The sequence below is a fragment of the Panicum virgatum genome, chromosome 3N (genome assembly GCF_016808335.1).
Source record: "Panicum virgatum strain AP13 chromosome 3N, P.virgatum_v5, whole genome shotgun sequence".
NCBI classification, from domain to species: domain Eukaryota; kingdom Viridiplantae; phylum Streptophyta; class Magnoliopsida; order Poales; family Poaceae; genus Panicum; species Panicum virgatum.
Genome location: NC_053147.1, coordinates 61000942 through 61015669, shown reverse-complemented (window position 1 = coordinate 61015669; position 14728 = coordinate 61000942). Strand labels below are relative to the sequence as shown.

General features: G+C 43.6%; 2 protein-coding genes across 3 annotated transcripts; both read right to left on the bottom strand.

The window, feature by feature from the left end:
• Window positions 1–4778: 4778 nt before the first annotated feature.
• Window positions 4779–6916, bottom strand: LOC120666463. Its single transcript, XM_039946314.1, has 4 exons — window positions 6526–6916; window positions 5896–5977; window positions 5380–5500; window positions 4779–5248 (listed from the first exon to the last, which is right to left on the bottom strand). Exons 1-4 carry the CDS (start codon window positions 6527–6529, stop codon window positions 5102–5104), a joined length of 354 nt encoding a protein of 117 aa, XP_039802248.1. The 5' UTR covers window positions 6530–6916; the 3' UTR covers window positions 4779–5101.
• A 5-nt stretch (window positions 6917–6921) lies between these two features.
• LOC120666462 (NADP-dependent glyceraldehyde-3-phosphate dehydrogenase-like) lies at window positions 6922–8901 on the bottom strand. 2 transcript variants are annotated; one of them, XM_039946311.1, is made up of 6 exons: window positions 8711–8895; window positions 8514–8669; window positions 8037–8192; window positions 7405–7547; window positions 7138–7296; window positions 6922–6996 (listed from the first exon to the last, which is right to left on the bottom strand). In XM_039946311.1, the coding sequence occupies exons 1-6, from the start codon at window positions 8735–8737 to the stop codon at window positions 6960–6962; spliced, it is 678 nt and encodes a 225-aa protein (XP_039802245.1). In that variant the 5' UTR covers window positions 8738–8895; the 3' UTR covers window positions 6922–6959. The 2 variants fall into 2 exon arrangements, with proteins under 2 accessions (XP_039802245.1, XP_039802246.1); XM_039946312.1 differs by lacking the exon at window positions 7405–7547 and having other exon boundaries at window positions 8711–8901.
• Between the last annotated feature and the right edge of the window lie 5827 nt (window positions 8902–14728).

The window sequence follows — 14728 nt, the reverse complement described above, 5'->3', positions numbered from 1 at the left end:
GGGGGGGGGGCGCGGAGTAGTGTGTGGGAAGCCGCGTGCGGATTTGGAATGAAAAACATCAAAAATGCGGCCGGAAGTAGGTGAAGAGTCCATTCTTTTTAACTTAAGCTGGTCATCGTTATATAAGGCCAGTCTTAGTGGGAGTGTCATTGACATATTTATCAAGACTGGAAACTTGAGAACTGTGCCAGTGGAGTGTTATGGTGATGACACTCCTCTCACATTTCATAACACTCCTATCTCCTCTCTCTTCATACTATTGGTACATATTAGCAAATTTAATGTACATGACACTCCTATAACACTCCCACTGAGACTGGTCTAATAGCAAGTGGCCAGAAGTGGGTGAAGAGCTTGGGCCAAGGCAGAGAGGAGAGGGAGCAGCAGCTGCGGATCTCGGCGGGGCCTGGATTCGGCGAAGGTGTAGCGCGTGTGATTCATTAAGTGAAAGACGCTAACCGAATAGTTAGAGATGTCGCAAGCAAAGATCATATAGCCTAATTGACTGCAAGTTGAATAAGCTGTGACCCTCTTTAGATCGACTTTTTCTCATTTCAGAACGATCAGGATACTGTGTGACTTCTACGTGACAGTTCTTGCATTTCGTTTGTAGCTTTGCATCAACATTTAGATATTGGAAAGCGAACTCCCTTAATTTGTTTTAGTGCAAGTTTTAACTCTTACATATGATAGAAATTTCAGAAAATTAATCTATGGTGTGTTTAATATCCTCTCGAAAGCTTGGATCTTTGCTTACGCTTTTGAATACATAATTAAGGAACTCGGTGGCATACACGCGGGAACTTGCCGCATCAAGGGATATTAATATACACTTTCTTGAACAACTCCAACGCAACAATGGCTTTCAAAACTTCATACAAGAAATGATCAGCCATTCCAATGGTTGTGCTCGAAAGGCAGTTATGAATCGATTGACTAATCCTGCATAGTTTAAGTGTTGACAGCACGCCAGCGAACCAATCTGAATGCATTGTGCAGCAGGAGGCAGCCGTTGAAGTATACATTGAGATAACGGGAATAATTATATTCTAGTATTAATAGAATGCATTATTGTATTGAAAGATATCTTTCAAATTGTGGCACAGCCAACTGCAACGCTTCGAGCTTCTGGTGACATTATGTTGTGCCCAAGTTACAGAGAAAGAGTCGAGATGCAACCCGGTACGATGTCAAGGAGTGGTGCGAAAGAGAATCAAAAAGTTCAACCGGTTAATAATGCCAGGAGGGGTGGAGGGGATACATGTTTGTTGTTCTGGTCGATTAGGGGGTGCAGAAATAGCTAGAACTGAATGCAAAAAGTATGGAAAAATATCTTGTAATGTATTTAACCACTGAACACCCACACAATCTCGATTTGACACAGCAACATTTTCCATGGTAGGATCGGACCAATGGAACAGACTAATTACAGTATGCAGTCGTATACCAACAAGCACTTCATAAACTCCTACTTACTCGGCATCTACTGAACATCACTTCTATGCTGATTTTCCTCTCTACCTATACAACTGAAGTTTCAAGCTTTTCAGCAAGGTATTGGGATAGTTAACTCAGATTTGTAGATGGTTTTTGGGCAAGTGTTTATAGACGGAACCAGGCCCCAATCTTCGGAGAATGCGGTGTTGGATTAGAGAAAGTTCTCTGTTCCGAACATTTCTTGGAAGTAGACGACACATTTTAAATCTTAAAGCTGGCATATTTCGTTGAATTAGTCTTTTTCGCCACATCACGTATAAAGGGAATCGAACCCACCTCTTCCACGAACTCCCCACGAATGGTCCTCCCTTAACTCGGTTGAAGCTGCACTCTTACTCTGCCTCGGCATAGCCGCGTTTTGGAAAATGTTAAATTGAGATGAAAGAGATAAGCTTTTGGTCAAGTCTTGGAAGGGACTCCCATCCCAGAGTGTGAAAGCTCTCGGGAGAAGGGAATCGACAACTGGAGCTGCCCTTTCTTTGGTTTAGTAAGAAGCTTCCTCAAGTATGTCAATTTGTAGTACGGTCAGTTCACTCGAATCCACTAACTTCATGCATGGGGACTCGACCATCAATCCTTTCTTGTGATGTGCTGTGAGTGGGTGCTCTGAAACCTCCTTAAAAGGAGGGGTAGTGGGGTAGGAACTTCCCATCGGCGGACCGAGTTGAGAACCTTGTTTAGTGCAACCAGACCAGGCTATCCCTTGTGGCAGGTGGAGTAATCGGTTGGAGTTGGCTGGGCTTATTCCTCACGTTGAAAGATAATGGGAGCTTGGGCGGGCGCTCGGGTCCATTACAAGCGGTCAGCTGACATCGAGGTCTAACTTATCGCAATAATTTTTCAGTATGGTTTGCGCATGCTCTTTAGCTCTAGCGGCATTAAAGAAATTTGGAATTCGTGGAATGCCTAATAAGATTGTGTCCGCAGAACTAGCATAGTACACCTTCCAAGGCTGTTCTCCCTCTTGGCCGGTTTTTTTAGTTAGGTTTGAGTTAGGAGTTAGAGTTTTTCCCAGAAGTGGCAGCTGTTTATTAAGTAGAGTCAGTTGCTGTTCTTGCTAGTGGCCAAGCCAGCTAGGCATCAGTTTGAGTTCGAGATCGAGACCAGCTTCAGCCACTTTTGCTAGGACAGGCTTACTTAGACTGAGAACAGAGATTCTTTTCTCTGCTATGCTACTTTTCTCTTTCTTCCCTGAGGGCATTCCTTTCCTGAACATAGAGCCAAATAGTCTTGCCTAGAACTCTATCCCCTCCCCCCCCCCCCCCCCCCGATTCCTTCCCTTCTTGAAGAAAACGATACCGAAAAGGATTTGCTAGGAATTCCGGATCGTAGAAAGGGAAGATCTAAATATGGTGCATAAAGACCAAAATCGAAATGAATGGAAGATGCATCTAGAACTTTTTAGTTATTTTTGGGGAAAGGATCAAGAAAACGTTTGCGCTTTAGCCTCATCCCTTGTTCTTTCACTTGGAAGCTCAATCCCCTCGCTTCTTCTTTCGCTTCTACGCTCGTGCTTTTAGCAAGTTCATACCAGTCGCCAGAGTTTTCCAGCACTATCACTGAACCAGCACCGTACTTTTCATTTAGTCAATGATGAAAACTATCCAATATTGACGGCTTCACTACGACAATTCTAGATTAAGCGAGGCACTTAAAAAAAGCTCAGAGACGGTCATTTCCTATTAACTAAGGCGGTTACACAAACCGCCTCACAAAATCGATTAACAGAGACGGCCGTAGTTATGATAACCGCCTCTGTTAATACTCATATTTTCAAAGACAGTTGTCTTATAAGAGCCCACCTCAGTTAATATACAAAGCCCACCTGGAAGCCCACAAAGCCCATCTCGGCTCGATACAGCACCTGTAGTATATAACCCGCAGTTAGGGTTCCACACTACTCACCTGGTGCACCTCCTCAGCTGTCTCTCTCCCTCACCCTCCCCTCACTCCCTCCTCTCCCTCTCTCACTCCGACGGCGGCGGCCGCGGCGGCGGGCCTTGGAGCGGCGCGGTCCCGAGCTGCAGCGGCCCTGAGACGGTGGACAGGGCTGCGGCAACCCCCGACGCCCCCCCCCCCACCGACATGGCCGAGGACGCATCCCTCTCCTCAATGCGCGCCGCCCCTCCCTCTCCTCCAGCGCACACCGCCTCTCCCTCTCCTGGCGGCGGATCCGGCGGCCACTAGTGCCCTCCCTCTGCTCCGTTGTCGGATCTGGCCAGGTATGGCCCCACAGTGGCAGATCCGGCCACGAGGCCCCGCCACGACGAAGGATCCGGCCAGGAGGAGCACCGGCAGCGCGGATCCGGCGCTCAGGCGGCGGCGGCCGCGCACGGCTCGGGCGCGCGGGCAGCGCGTGCGGTTGGCCGCGGCCGCCCTGACCGGCACAGATGTGCTCGGCGGGCCGTGATGGATTTGGCAGGTCCATCCCTTTTTTTTATTTGATTAATAGAAGCGGTTATGGTGCAACTGCCTCTGAAAATAGCCTATTTACTAAGACGATAATTCAGAGGTGGTTGACCATGACCACCTCTGAAAATGTATTTTGACTTCCTCTGAAAACAATATTATAGTAGTGGTTCTTCTCCATCCAGAGTGGAAGGCACTGGCCTTCTTAATAGATCGAATTCCCAACTCCAACTCTTTGATTTCCTATAGTAAGTGTTCATTCACCATGATTGACCTTACTACATTTCCTCAGACTCTTTCTTCTCAAGAATAGGGATCTCTTTCTTTATTCACTGCTTTCTGGGTTGGACAGCTCTACTAGCTATACCAAGCTGGTGAGCGGCGCCTTCTTAAGGCTGTGTTCGTTGGCTTGACAGGGCCGATCCGACATGGGGCAGGGAGCATAGCAGGTGAGATCCCATCCTATATATTGTTCGATGCCATCATCCTGCGCCAACCCGGGAAACGCAGATTGTGATGGGAGCTGCATCCTTTTTAGCAGGGCAGAGGCGACCACTGTGCAAGAGATCCTAGGAAGTATGGCACGGCAGCTGCTTCCGCTGCAGAGAGCCCGACATGCTCTATTGAGGTATATCTCTAGTTAACCCGGAGCCAAGCCGGTGGTAGTTTTTTTTTGCCGCGTAATCTGTGCTTTGGTGCTCGAATGCTCTTCTTTTTTTGTTATGGATTTGGATCTCGTCTGTGGGGTGGGGGAGGCACCAAAGACGGAGTCTTTAACCTCTACTAGGTGTATGCCCGTGCGTTGCTACGGGTGCGATACACGAAGCGCAAGCAACATGGTTCGATCTTAGCAACATGTCGCTTGATGTTCATTCAAAAAACAAGCATAAACATATATCATGTACAAACATAGCACACGAAAGTTTCTAGTTCAAGATGGTAGTTTGGAATTATATAGAAAAAATATACATATGCTATTGATGAAGTACATTGTGCACCCGCTTGGCTTAAACTTCTCGGTTGGGCAAGGACGACACACCCCACTCGGTAGACAGCAACATATCGAGAAGTCTTTGGTTGGATCAGTTGGTAACCACCACTACAATTTCAGAAGTAAATGGATCAGTTAGACTCTTCAAAGAGAGGAGTCAAGAACAAGCAGAAAGATGTAAAATGTCAACAAATTGAGGTTCAGTCACAATGTCCTATGAACAACAAATCCTAAAATGCTGCATTGTCCTCCAATCTGCCGCCCTGAGAAATAATGTAGCTTCTGGTCGGAGTCGCCAAGCGTCTCGTAGACAGCCATGTGCTTCTTGTCCTCCATGTCCTTGAAATCACCCTACAAAGACCAGAAAAATCAGGCTGTGAAGCCAGTAGCGTTGCCAGGAGTTCCGCTCCTACATTGCTCGCACAGAAGTTTCAAGAACACGAGGAGTTGGGTAAAACATAAGGGGAATAAGATGGCAGCACCTTTAGCTTGGAGCCAACGCCCCCGAAACGCATCTTCTCTCCGGCGGCGACCACCATCTCAAGTAGCTCGTGGATGACGACGGCCCCAAAATGTTGATCTAGAGAATAAAATGAACGAGAACTACAATTTACTAAAACAAAGCAAAGTACAAGCTATTTTCTCTCCATTGCCATTACAAGTAGAAGATATTTTCTCTCCATTACCATTACAAATAGTATTTTTGAAACACCAGCATAGTCAGCTTGGAACATCGATCTAGAAAAAAAACCTACACTAAACTAATACTCTTTATTCACAATCTGATGAATTGAAGAATAAACTAAAGTTCTGAACACAAAGCAGAAAGACCACATCTTAAGGATTTAATGAGTCGAATTCTGGCAAGCAATTTTTCATGTGTATCTAATATGTGAATTCTTTTTAAGTTCTACAATGCATCCTCGACAAACGGCGAATATACAAAGAAAACAGTGCCACCCAAATGTTAATAAATAAAATATCGGAGTTGGGGATACCTTATGCAGAAGAGCACGTCCCTTTGAAAAACTACTGCACGACCAGCTGAGCTAAATGACAAAATGAAATAGTAGTTGTTACCTGCATTCCATAGCTTGGTTTTATTAGTAATGCATGATAGAACTTCTTGATCAAATGTAAAAAAGAAGAAAAGTAAATAGATAGGCTGAGATATCAATAAAATTTAGTTATCTCTAAATATTCATATTTGCATCTGATCATAAAAAGTACATAGCAATTTTAGAATCATCCCAATTCCAGTGAGATATACAACCCCCTCAACCAGCACATAGCAATACCAAAGAGCATATGACATGTATCTAGACTATGGAAAACAGTGCACTACGCAATGGTAATTTATAAAATTGGTCCAGCAACAGAATGCCGCCTATGAAGCATACTAAAAGGAATGTAGTATGCTTCCAAGAAAAAAGAACTTTATTATTGCCCAGACTCACAACGTGAATTGATTGACAAAAACAAACTCTGAATATGAAGCAACTACACTAAATTTTCAGTTAACAGAAATATCTGATGAAAAACAACCATAACTTGCCCAAACTCATAACCATGAATTGGATTTAAAAAAACCCTACGAATATGATGCCAATTCCTTGAATGGAACTTACTCATAAAACAATACAATCTCTGAAGAATATGCTAGCACTTGAGAGACATGTTCTGAATCTACAAATGCTCCCGACCTTTTATTCTCTCTAGCAAGCCAGCCCTTGTCAAGCAAAATACAGTAGCAGCTTCTCATCTCCGTCTGCCTCCACCAAGCAAGCAATCCCAGTAGTTGGCTTCTTTCTTTTTCGTCCTCCAAATGGGAAAATAACAACTCAAAAAGAATATAATCATCAGGACACCTCGTCTCTGTATCTAGTTTCAGAAATCGAGAATTGTTTCCCCACAATCTTCTCTTATCTAGTTTCAGAAATTATAGTGGATCAGAAGAAATCTTATACATTGAAAGAAAAATCTGGTTCACATTAAAAGGAAAGGAATAAAGTTGCAGCAGCTCACTTGTTGCAAAATTATCTGTAGCATGAGTCTAGGGCCATCAAGTAGCATGTTTGGGATAGTTTACCATCAACAATCTGCAATGAGTCTGCTATTATAGGGAAATGCTGAACTCTTGGATAATAAGAACATGCCATTCAATAGCAGAAAAGAATTCAAATCATGAAGGGCATGTGCATGTATATGAAAGTAGATGGTTTAGGGATCGAAAAACTAACCGGATATTCACTTGCAAGATCAGGCTTGTAGAAATCATAAACATGAGCCATGTGAGAAGCTCTATATTTGCTCTCAAATGAAATACGAGCATTAGGACCAATGAGCATTGCAATTGCAGCAGCACCCCCAGTTGGACGAGCTGGTCCTTCAGCATAAACCTGACGCAGTAGCACAAGATGACAATTTGTGATTGTGTGTTGCAGCAGAAACTAAAAGGAGCAACCAATCACTGTAGGCATGCTTAAAGGGAAGGTTGGATGACGAACCGCACTGTCTGTGCAAACGACAGACCATAGCGTCCATCCCAGGAGTTACTTTCAACCCAATTCACGAATTTCAGCAGGGCAGCAGTTCCACCGTAACAAGCATTGCTGGAGTCAACTCCTTCAATGTCAGTATTGCCATTTTTCTGCATTTTGTGGACAGAAGCCGACAAAAATTAACTTTTTGGGGAAAACAAATGAACAAGAGACTTTGGGACATTCTTACTAAAAGATGTGGTTAAGCATATGAATACAATATTTCTAGATATATGTGGATGCAACTTAGATGATTTTACTGAGTTGGGTGAACAAACCTCAAAAATTTGAATCAGCCAAGTTTTGATGGATTTACCTTTGTCTATAACCGTCTCACTTCCAACTTCCAAACGACCAATAAGCTTTGGATCAACATTGTACTTTTTTAGTAGGGAATTGACAACGGTCAAACTGCAAGCGAAAAGTTCTTTACTCATTATTCAAACCACAAACGGTAACCCATATCTAAAATAGAAACTGCATACGACAAAGAATACTGATGATGGAGCAACTATATGAAAACCATCTCCATTACAACACAACGAAGGCATCATAGTGAAAACGATGGGGCCAGCAATATAATAGTAGTACAGCTATACCTTGGAGCTCAGGCAGTACTTGTTCCGCTCATTACCGGGGAAGCTATCAGAAACCATCAGCTTGCCCTCCCCCAGTATGCGAACACCCTCCTCAGCTGTGTACGATATCAAATCCCCAGACCGCACAACGTATGGTAGAAGGGGAAGATCCGAGACCTGGGCCGCACCACACGGTTCATGAGAGGGAGGTGAAGGTCCAAGACCTGGGGAACAACAGTACAGTACAGCCGGCCGCCTCCGCGCGTCCACCGTGCGCGCCTCCACTCCGCCGCCGCACCGCGGCTCCCTCTCCCCGGCGCAGCCTCCACTACATGGAGTAGGAGGGGGCGCCACATCCGCTCGTGCCATGCCGCCGCATCTGCCTGCTCGCCCCTGCTCGCCGCCGAAGAGGAGGGAGGCGCGGTGGATCCGGCGGGGAGGAGCAGTGGCGGCGCGGGGACTCGACGTGGGAGGCGCAGGGGTGGTGCGGGGACTCGCCGTTGGAGGCGCAGGGGCAGCGTGGGGACTCGAGTAGGAGGGGGCGCCACATCCGCTCGTGCCATGCCGCCGCATCTGCCTGCTCGCCCCTGCTCGCCGCCGAAGAGGAGGGAGGCGCGGTGGATCCGGCGGGGAGGAGCAGTGGCGGCGCGGGGAGCCGGGGACTCGCCGTGGGAGGCGTAGGGGCGGCACGGGGACTCGCCGGGGAGGTGCAGGGGCGCCATGGGGTCGCTGCAGAGGGGCGCGGCGAGGCCCCGCGCGGAGGGCGGGCTGCAGCAAGGGAGAGGGCGTGCGAGGTGGGAGGTGGGTCGGAGGAGGGTCTGCGAGCGCTCAGATCGCACGGGGTGCGATCTCCCACCGTTGGAGGGCTGAACGATCACACGTCGGGGGCGGCAGACGAAAGTGGCGTCCCGCTTATAGAATTTTTAGTAGTAGATAGAAGACATGTGCTTATGAAATCTCTAAAAAGATCACTTGCACCTATGTACTGTCACCAATCTTTTTTCATCCATGTACTCTTTTGGATGGAATGAACCGTAACGGTGGCTAACAGAGTTGTAGAAAGACAATTTTGCCCTTGAGCCGCTGAATAGAGAGAGGACTGGTCAGGTCGTGTGGAGGGGAGTTCGCGCGCGTGGAAGAGACCGTGAGGGAGCGCATCCGTGAGGAAGGGTGATTCCATTATTTTTTTTATTTCAGATCTAACAAAAAATAAGAAACACAATGAAAATAAATAAGTAAAATAAAAATAAATGCTTCTCCACGACACCACAATCCTATCTACTTCATCAATCAACACGCGTGGCCTGCGGATCCTGCGTCCGATCACCACAATCCTGGCCTGCGGATCCTGCGTCCGATCTGCGCGGCTGCCCCGCCTGCGTCGATGGTGCCCCGCCTGCGAATCTGCGCCATCGACACGCGTGTGCTCCGCCTGCGGATTGCCTGCCCCGCGTGCGCCTCGGCCCCGGCGCAGATCCGCGCAAGTGCTCTGCACGGGCGGAGGGAGAGCGCGCAGATCCGGGAGTGGCCCTCGGCTGGTGCTCGCTTGGCGCGGCGGCGGAGCCGGCTGCCGGGGACCGGAGGCGGAGGTGCTCGCTGGGGTGTGGACGGATGGATTATTTGGATCGGTACCATTGTAATTTTTATAAATTAGAAATAAAAATATGCTACTATAATTCTCCATATTGAAGATATGCTATTAAGATACCTCTTACTTCTTATTGAGCCCATGCACAGTGTATTTCTTCCTTATATTTTTTCGTATGGATATTTTTACCCTCGCTGTCCCTCTGTTCTTCGTGGGTCAACTGAGCCAGCGCCCAGGCTTCTGCCGCTGGCCGCCGTGCGCCCACCTCGTGAGGGCCCCGCGCTGCAGGACCTGGAGGCCGCGCGTGCCTGCGGTGCCGGCCGCGCCGCCACCCGGCCTGGAGGCCGTGCGCAGGATGGATGTGGATGGCTGAACATCCGAATTATCCGTATTTATATTCGTTTAAAATATAAATATGGATATTCATATTCGTATTTGATTTTAACATGGATGTCATATGGATGCATCCGAATCCGATTTAAAGAATTTTTCTCTATCCGATTCCATATTCGTATTTGAGGAATATCCGATCGCATCCGTATTTGTCCGTATCCGTAAAGAAAAAGTGACTAGTGAGACAATCTTATACTTATCTTTATACCTAATTACTTAATGATGTACACTATTTAAATTATTTAGAAAGCTAGATAACTAATAATATATTTATTAAAATTAGTAATGATAAAAAAATTAACTTTAACTATTTAATATATTTATTTCATGATTAAAATTATTTTATGCGAGTCAAATTAATTATTTATTTAATAATAAAATCTTTTTCATATATCTTAATTATTAAGTATTTAAATATTTATTTATTTTACCTTTGAAATTAGTATTATATATACAGGTTAAAAAGCAACTTTCGTAAGGACATACAAGTACTAGTGAACTTTTTAGGTGTGTATAGGTCAAAAGCAACTTTCGTAAGGACATACAGGTTAAAAACTTCCAAAGACGCAGGTGTGGGAGCCTGTCCAACTGATCGAGGTGAGCAATACTCAACATAAGGCGAGCAGCGTTCCCTATCACGGCCAGCCAAAATAAATTAATAAATTCAACTATTTTTTTGATTTATGAAATAGAAGTTTGTTACTTGGAGAATTTTAAGGCTCCATTTTGCATTTGTACTGGCCACCAAATTCATGAAGACGGCGCTGTTGTAAATATTATTATTTCTTTCTATACGTTTGGTCAAAATTTGCCACATTTTTTACTTAGGATAAATCTAATGCGACATATAAATAAAAATAGATCGAGTAATTAATTAATTGTCATCATTTCCGATGGTGCTTCTTCAAAAATCATTATTAATTAGAATATATAGCTTCTACTATACGTTTTAAATAACCCCCTACCGATCGGGGCAAGGATCCGAATCCCAAAATACAATACAATGCTAAATGGAGTACTCTAGAAAGGAAGAACGAAATAGAGAAAAATGGCATCATGGTGAGGAACTCTATCCACTGTTGGTGGATCCAGTGTACGGTGTAGGAGGGTAGAGAGATGGAAACGAAAGCAGGAAAGGAGAGAGAGCTGAGATTGTTCTACGTGTGGTTCAGGGCAAGTATACGTGGATGAATGGCTGGACATCAGTGGACTATGTCTGATGGTCTCAATGGACGTTGGATGGTACTATTTATTTTGGTACATGAACTAGCATTAAAGTGCCATTTGGATCCTATATAGAGAGAGATAATATAATTCAGATAAAATAACAGTTATGCAAACTAAAATGATTGGATTCTAGCCGGAATTTCGAGAATCAACAACTTGCATTGGTCCCATTGGACGTTGGACGGTACTATTTATTTTGGTACATGAACCAGCATTAAAGTGACATTTGGATCCTATAGAGATAATATAATTCAGCGAAAATAACAGTTATGAGTTATCCATCTAAACTGATTGCATTCTAGCCGGAAATTTCAAGAATCAACAACTTGCATTGGATTTTTATAATCTTACTATCCCATGCCCACTATTCAGATTATAATCCAAGAATTCAAAAACGGTGTAACTATCCTGAACAGTGGCGTACCTAGTGGGTTGCCACGTATGCCATGGCATACCTAAAATTCTAATCCAAAATCATTTACTTATACAATTAACAGCCTACTACCAAGTAAAATATATGGATTATACCAAATTATATATAAAAAAGTTGTTATGGCATACTGTTTTCTAAATCCTAGGTACGCTACTGATCCTGAATCTAGATTCTCAAAATCACTATCCACTATGCGGTCGGGTTTTCATAATCCAGTCTCCCGGAGGTTCCAAATGGGTGTGAATTGTATGAACCTTAATATTTGTGAGTAATTTAGATGTTGGAGTACATTAGTGCAATTTAAACCACTCAAATTAGAGACACTGCAAAAATAAAATCCGTTACAAATAATATGAATACCAAAACATAGCTCAATGGGCTTTAATTTGTAAGATTTTACTAGAATGCTACATCGTTAATTTATAGTAAAAATCTGATTTACACCCTAAAACTGTAGCAAAAGATTGATTTTCAATCTTCAATTACAAAACTAGATAAAAGAGGCCATCCAACTATTGAAACCAAGCAAATTTAGCCCTTGGATGGTTTTGTAGGTGGTTTTGTATTTTTTAAAAAGTTAAAAATCCAAATTAGATCCAAAAATCAAAACTAATTCATTTTTAATCATAAAAGTATGAAATTAGTACTAAATGTTTTCTAAAAACTGTAACATATCTGTTATTGCTCTATTTGAATCTTAGTTATTAAAAAATAATAGGTATAACTATAAGCAACCAAATATTATAAACATAAAAAAATTAGATCTTAATAACTAACCAGTATCGTGCCAATAAAAAGGTTATACTTTTAGAAAAAAATTTATTACCAATTTCGTATATTTTTTATTTGAAAATTACTTATGAATTTTAATTACCAATTTCGTATATTAGCAAAAATCTATGTATCAAGAAAAATCAAAACCACTAAGGGCACGTACAATGCCTAGACAACGTCGTCGATTTGCGTCGATCGTTGCAAAATACGTCTTCGCGGAGGGCATTAAACACGGAGAGAGAGGAGAGCGGTCGCGTTGTTCGTCTACGGCATTTGCTCGTTCTCCCAGGCGAGTCGACGCCTCCGCGCGACGTTGTATGATCCTGCTCCCGTTCAGCGCCGGCGGTGGGGATCCGGTGCGCCCCTTCTACCCCTCGCTCCGTTTTGGCCCTCATCTCCACGCTCACTCGTGGTGCAAGTCACCGACGGCGAGTTTCCTTTGTTGTTGCTGCTGCGCTCGTCGTGCAGCAGCTGCTCCGGTCCTTCCTGCTGAGGGTGAGATGGCTTGGCATGAATGCTCCACTCTCCTTCCTTGCACGTGTTCTAGTGCTCCTTCTCCTCACCATGTGTTGCAGCACGGCAGCATGCTTGCGGCCTGCAGACCTGCCCCTCTCCCTCCGCTTTGTGTTTTCGGATGGAGGAAGATGAACAGTAGAAGCTAGCAAAAGATGCTTAGTAATACTAGTGTGTTCATGATTTTCTGAAAACCATAGTAAAATAAATATAGATTCAAATGATCTCAAACTTATTTTGTTAGATCTGTCTCGTAGTGCTTTACATTTAAAAAATATGAATGCTCATGCTACTGCCTTTTTTATCTATAGATTTAATTTTCTGAGCATGTTATGCCCGTCTGTCATGGTACAAAATGTTTTATGGTTTTATGCCACCTTTTAGATTTAATCTTCGTTTTTGTGCTTGCTAGTTGCTATTCAATTAGATAATCCTTCTAATTATTTGCTATTCAATTATATACATGCTTATGTTTAAGAGTCACTAGAAATTGCGCGCGGCAATGCCGCGCGGGCCCTTATTTTTGCCAGTGTATAGCAATGTTGGGCCATTTTAATAAATTTTGGGCATAACTAATCAGAGATATTGTTAGGTATTGTTTTTTTGTCTTTTGATCCATCTTTTTTTCGGAATATGAGGAAATGGAAATAAGGCAAAGAGAATAATAGAAATCAATAGTTGATATCTGTTAGCACGAATTAGATAGCAAATAAGTATATATGCATGTTTACCGTACAGAATATTATATACTATTATGGATTCGCAATAGTCACTTTGTGAGTAGCGCAAGGAGCAGTAAATAAATACCTTTCAGAATCCTTTGTAGTAGAAGCAGAGATCATTTGTCTCTGACTTCTCTATGGTAACAATGCAGTAGCAGGAAGCATATGTAGATCACCCACATCCAGGCTAACATCAGCACTCAGCAGGTGACCTTGCCCTTGCCGCCACCATCTGCCTTTCTCTGTTCAAAGAGCTGAAGGGCAACAGGTGGTGTCTCTGCACTAAAATCGAGCAGCAGTAACTTTCTGTTTCCCTCTCAGATGTCCAATTGTTCTAGATTGTTTCGATCCACTTGGGCTTCATGGATTCGTAGCTAGCAAGGTTAATGTTCCCATCTGCGAGATCTGCTGGGGAGGAGCCGGCTGCATCATGATCCAGGGGTTGCAGATGGAGGGGCCGTGGTGGGGGACGGTGCTGCCACTCTCTTGGATGGTGCTTTGCCTAAGCTTTTCATTGTTTCTGTAACATTGAATTAAATTTCAGTAGTTGCTTGGCAGAGAGAGGGAGCATATATGTTAATGAGTTCGAATGAAAGGGATTTTATACCTGAAGCATAATGGTCAGTGTATTAGAAGCAATTGTCGCTTAGTACTATCTTGGATTGCAGATTTTGCAAAGCTTGTTATATCATTTGGTCAATTAGTATGATGTGAAGATGCCTAAGCTCATTGTGTTGGCTCAAGCTCTGAAAAGTGGAGTGATTTTGACCTGCACACTCATTAACACCATATGTGAATATATGTGGCTCTTTTCTATTTATTTGTATATATGTTACATGGCTGGAAATCTGTTTGTAACATATACGTACCTGCATTATTGATGTCAGACCAGCTTTGAGCCTGATACATGAATACAACATGGCAAGGTTAATGGGAGTAAAAATTATAACTTTGTATAGAATATAATGTTGTAAGTATAAACGAATTGTTGTCGGTAATTTACACTATGTCTAGTATTTCTTTGTATACAATATTATTCGTTTTGTCTCCACATGTGCCATCT

Excerpts from the sequence above, each read along its gene's own strand:
- LOC120666463 (XM_039946314.1), bottom strand. Across the intron at positions 5,501-5,895 it reads GACGTGCTCTTCTGCATAAG|TTCTCGTTCATTTTATTCTC; the intron begins GTATCCCCAACT and ends AGTAAATTGTAG. Across the intron at positions 5,249-5,379 it reads GCGTTGGCTCCAAGCTAAAG|GGTGATTTCAAGGACATGGA; the intron begins GTGCTGCCATCT and ends TGGTCTTTGTAG.
- LOC120666462 (XM_039946311.1), bottom strand. The coding sequence starts at position 8,737 with ATGGCGCCCCTGCACCTCCCCGGCGAG. Across the intron at positions 8,670-8,710 it reads CCCTGCACCTCCCCGGCGAG|TCCCCGCGCCGCCACTGCTC; the intron begins TCCCCGTGCCGC and ends CGAGTCCCCGGC. Across the intron at positions 7,548-8,036 it reads AGTACTGCCTGAGCTCCAAG|AAAAATGGCAATACTGACAT; the intron begins GTATAGCTGTAC and ends CACAAAATGCAG.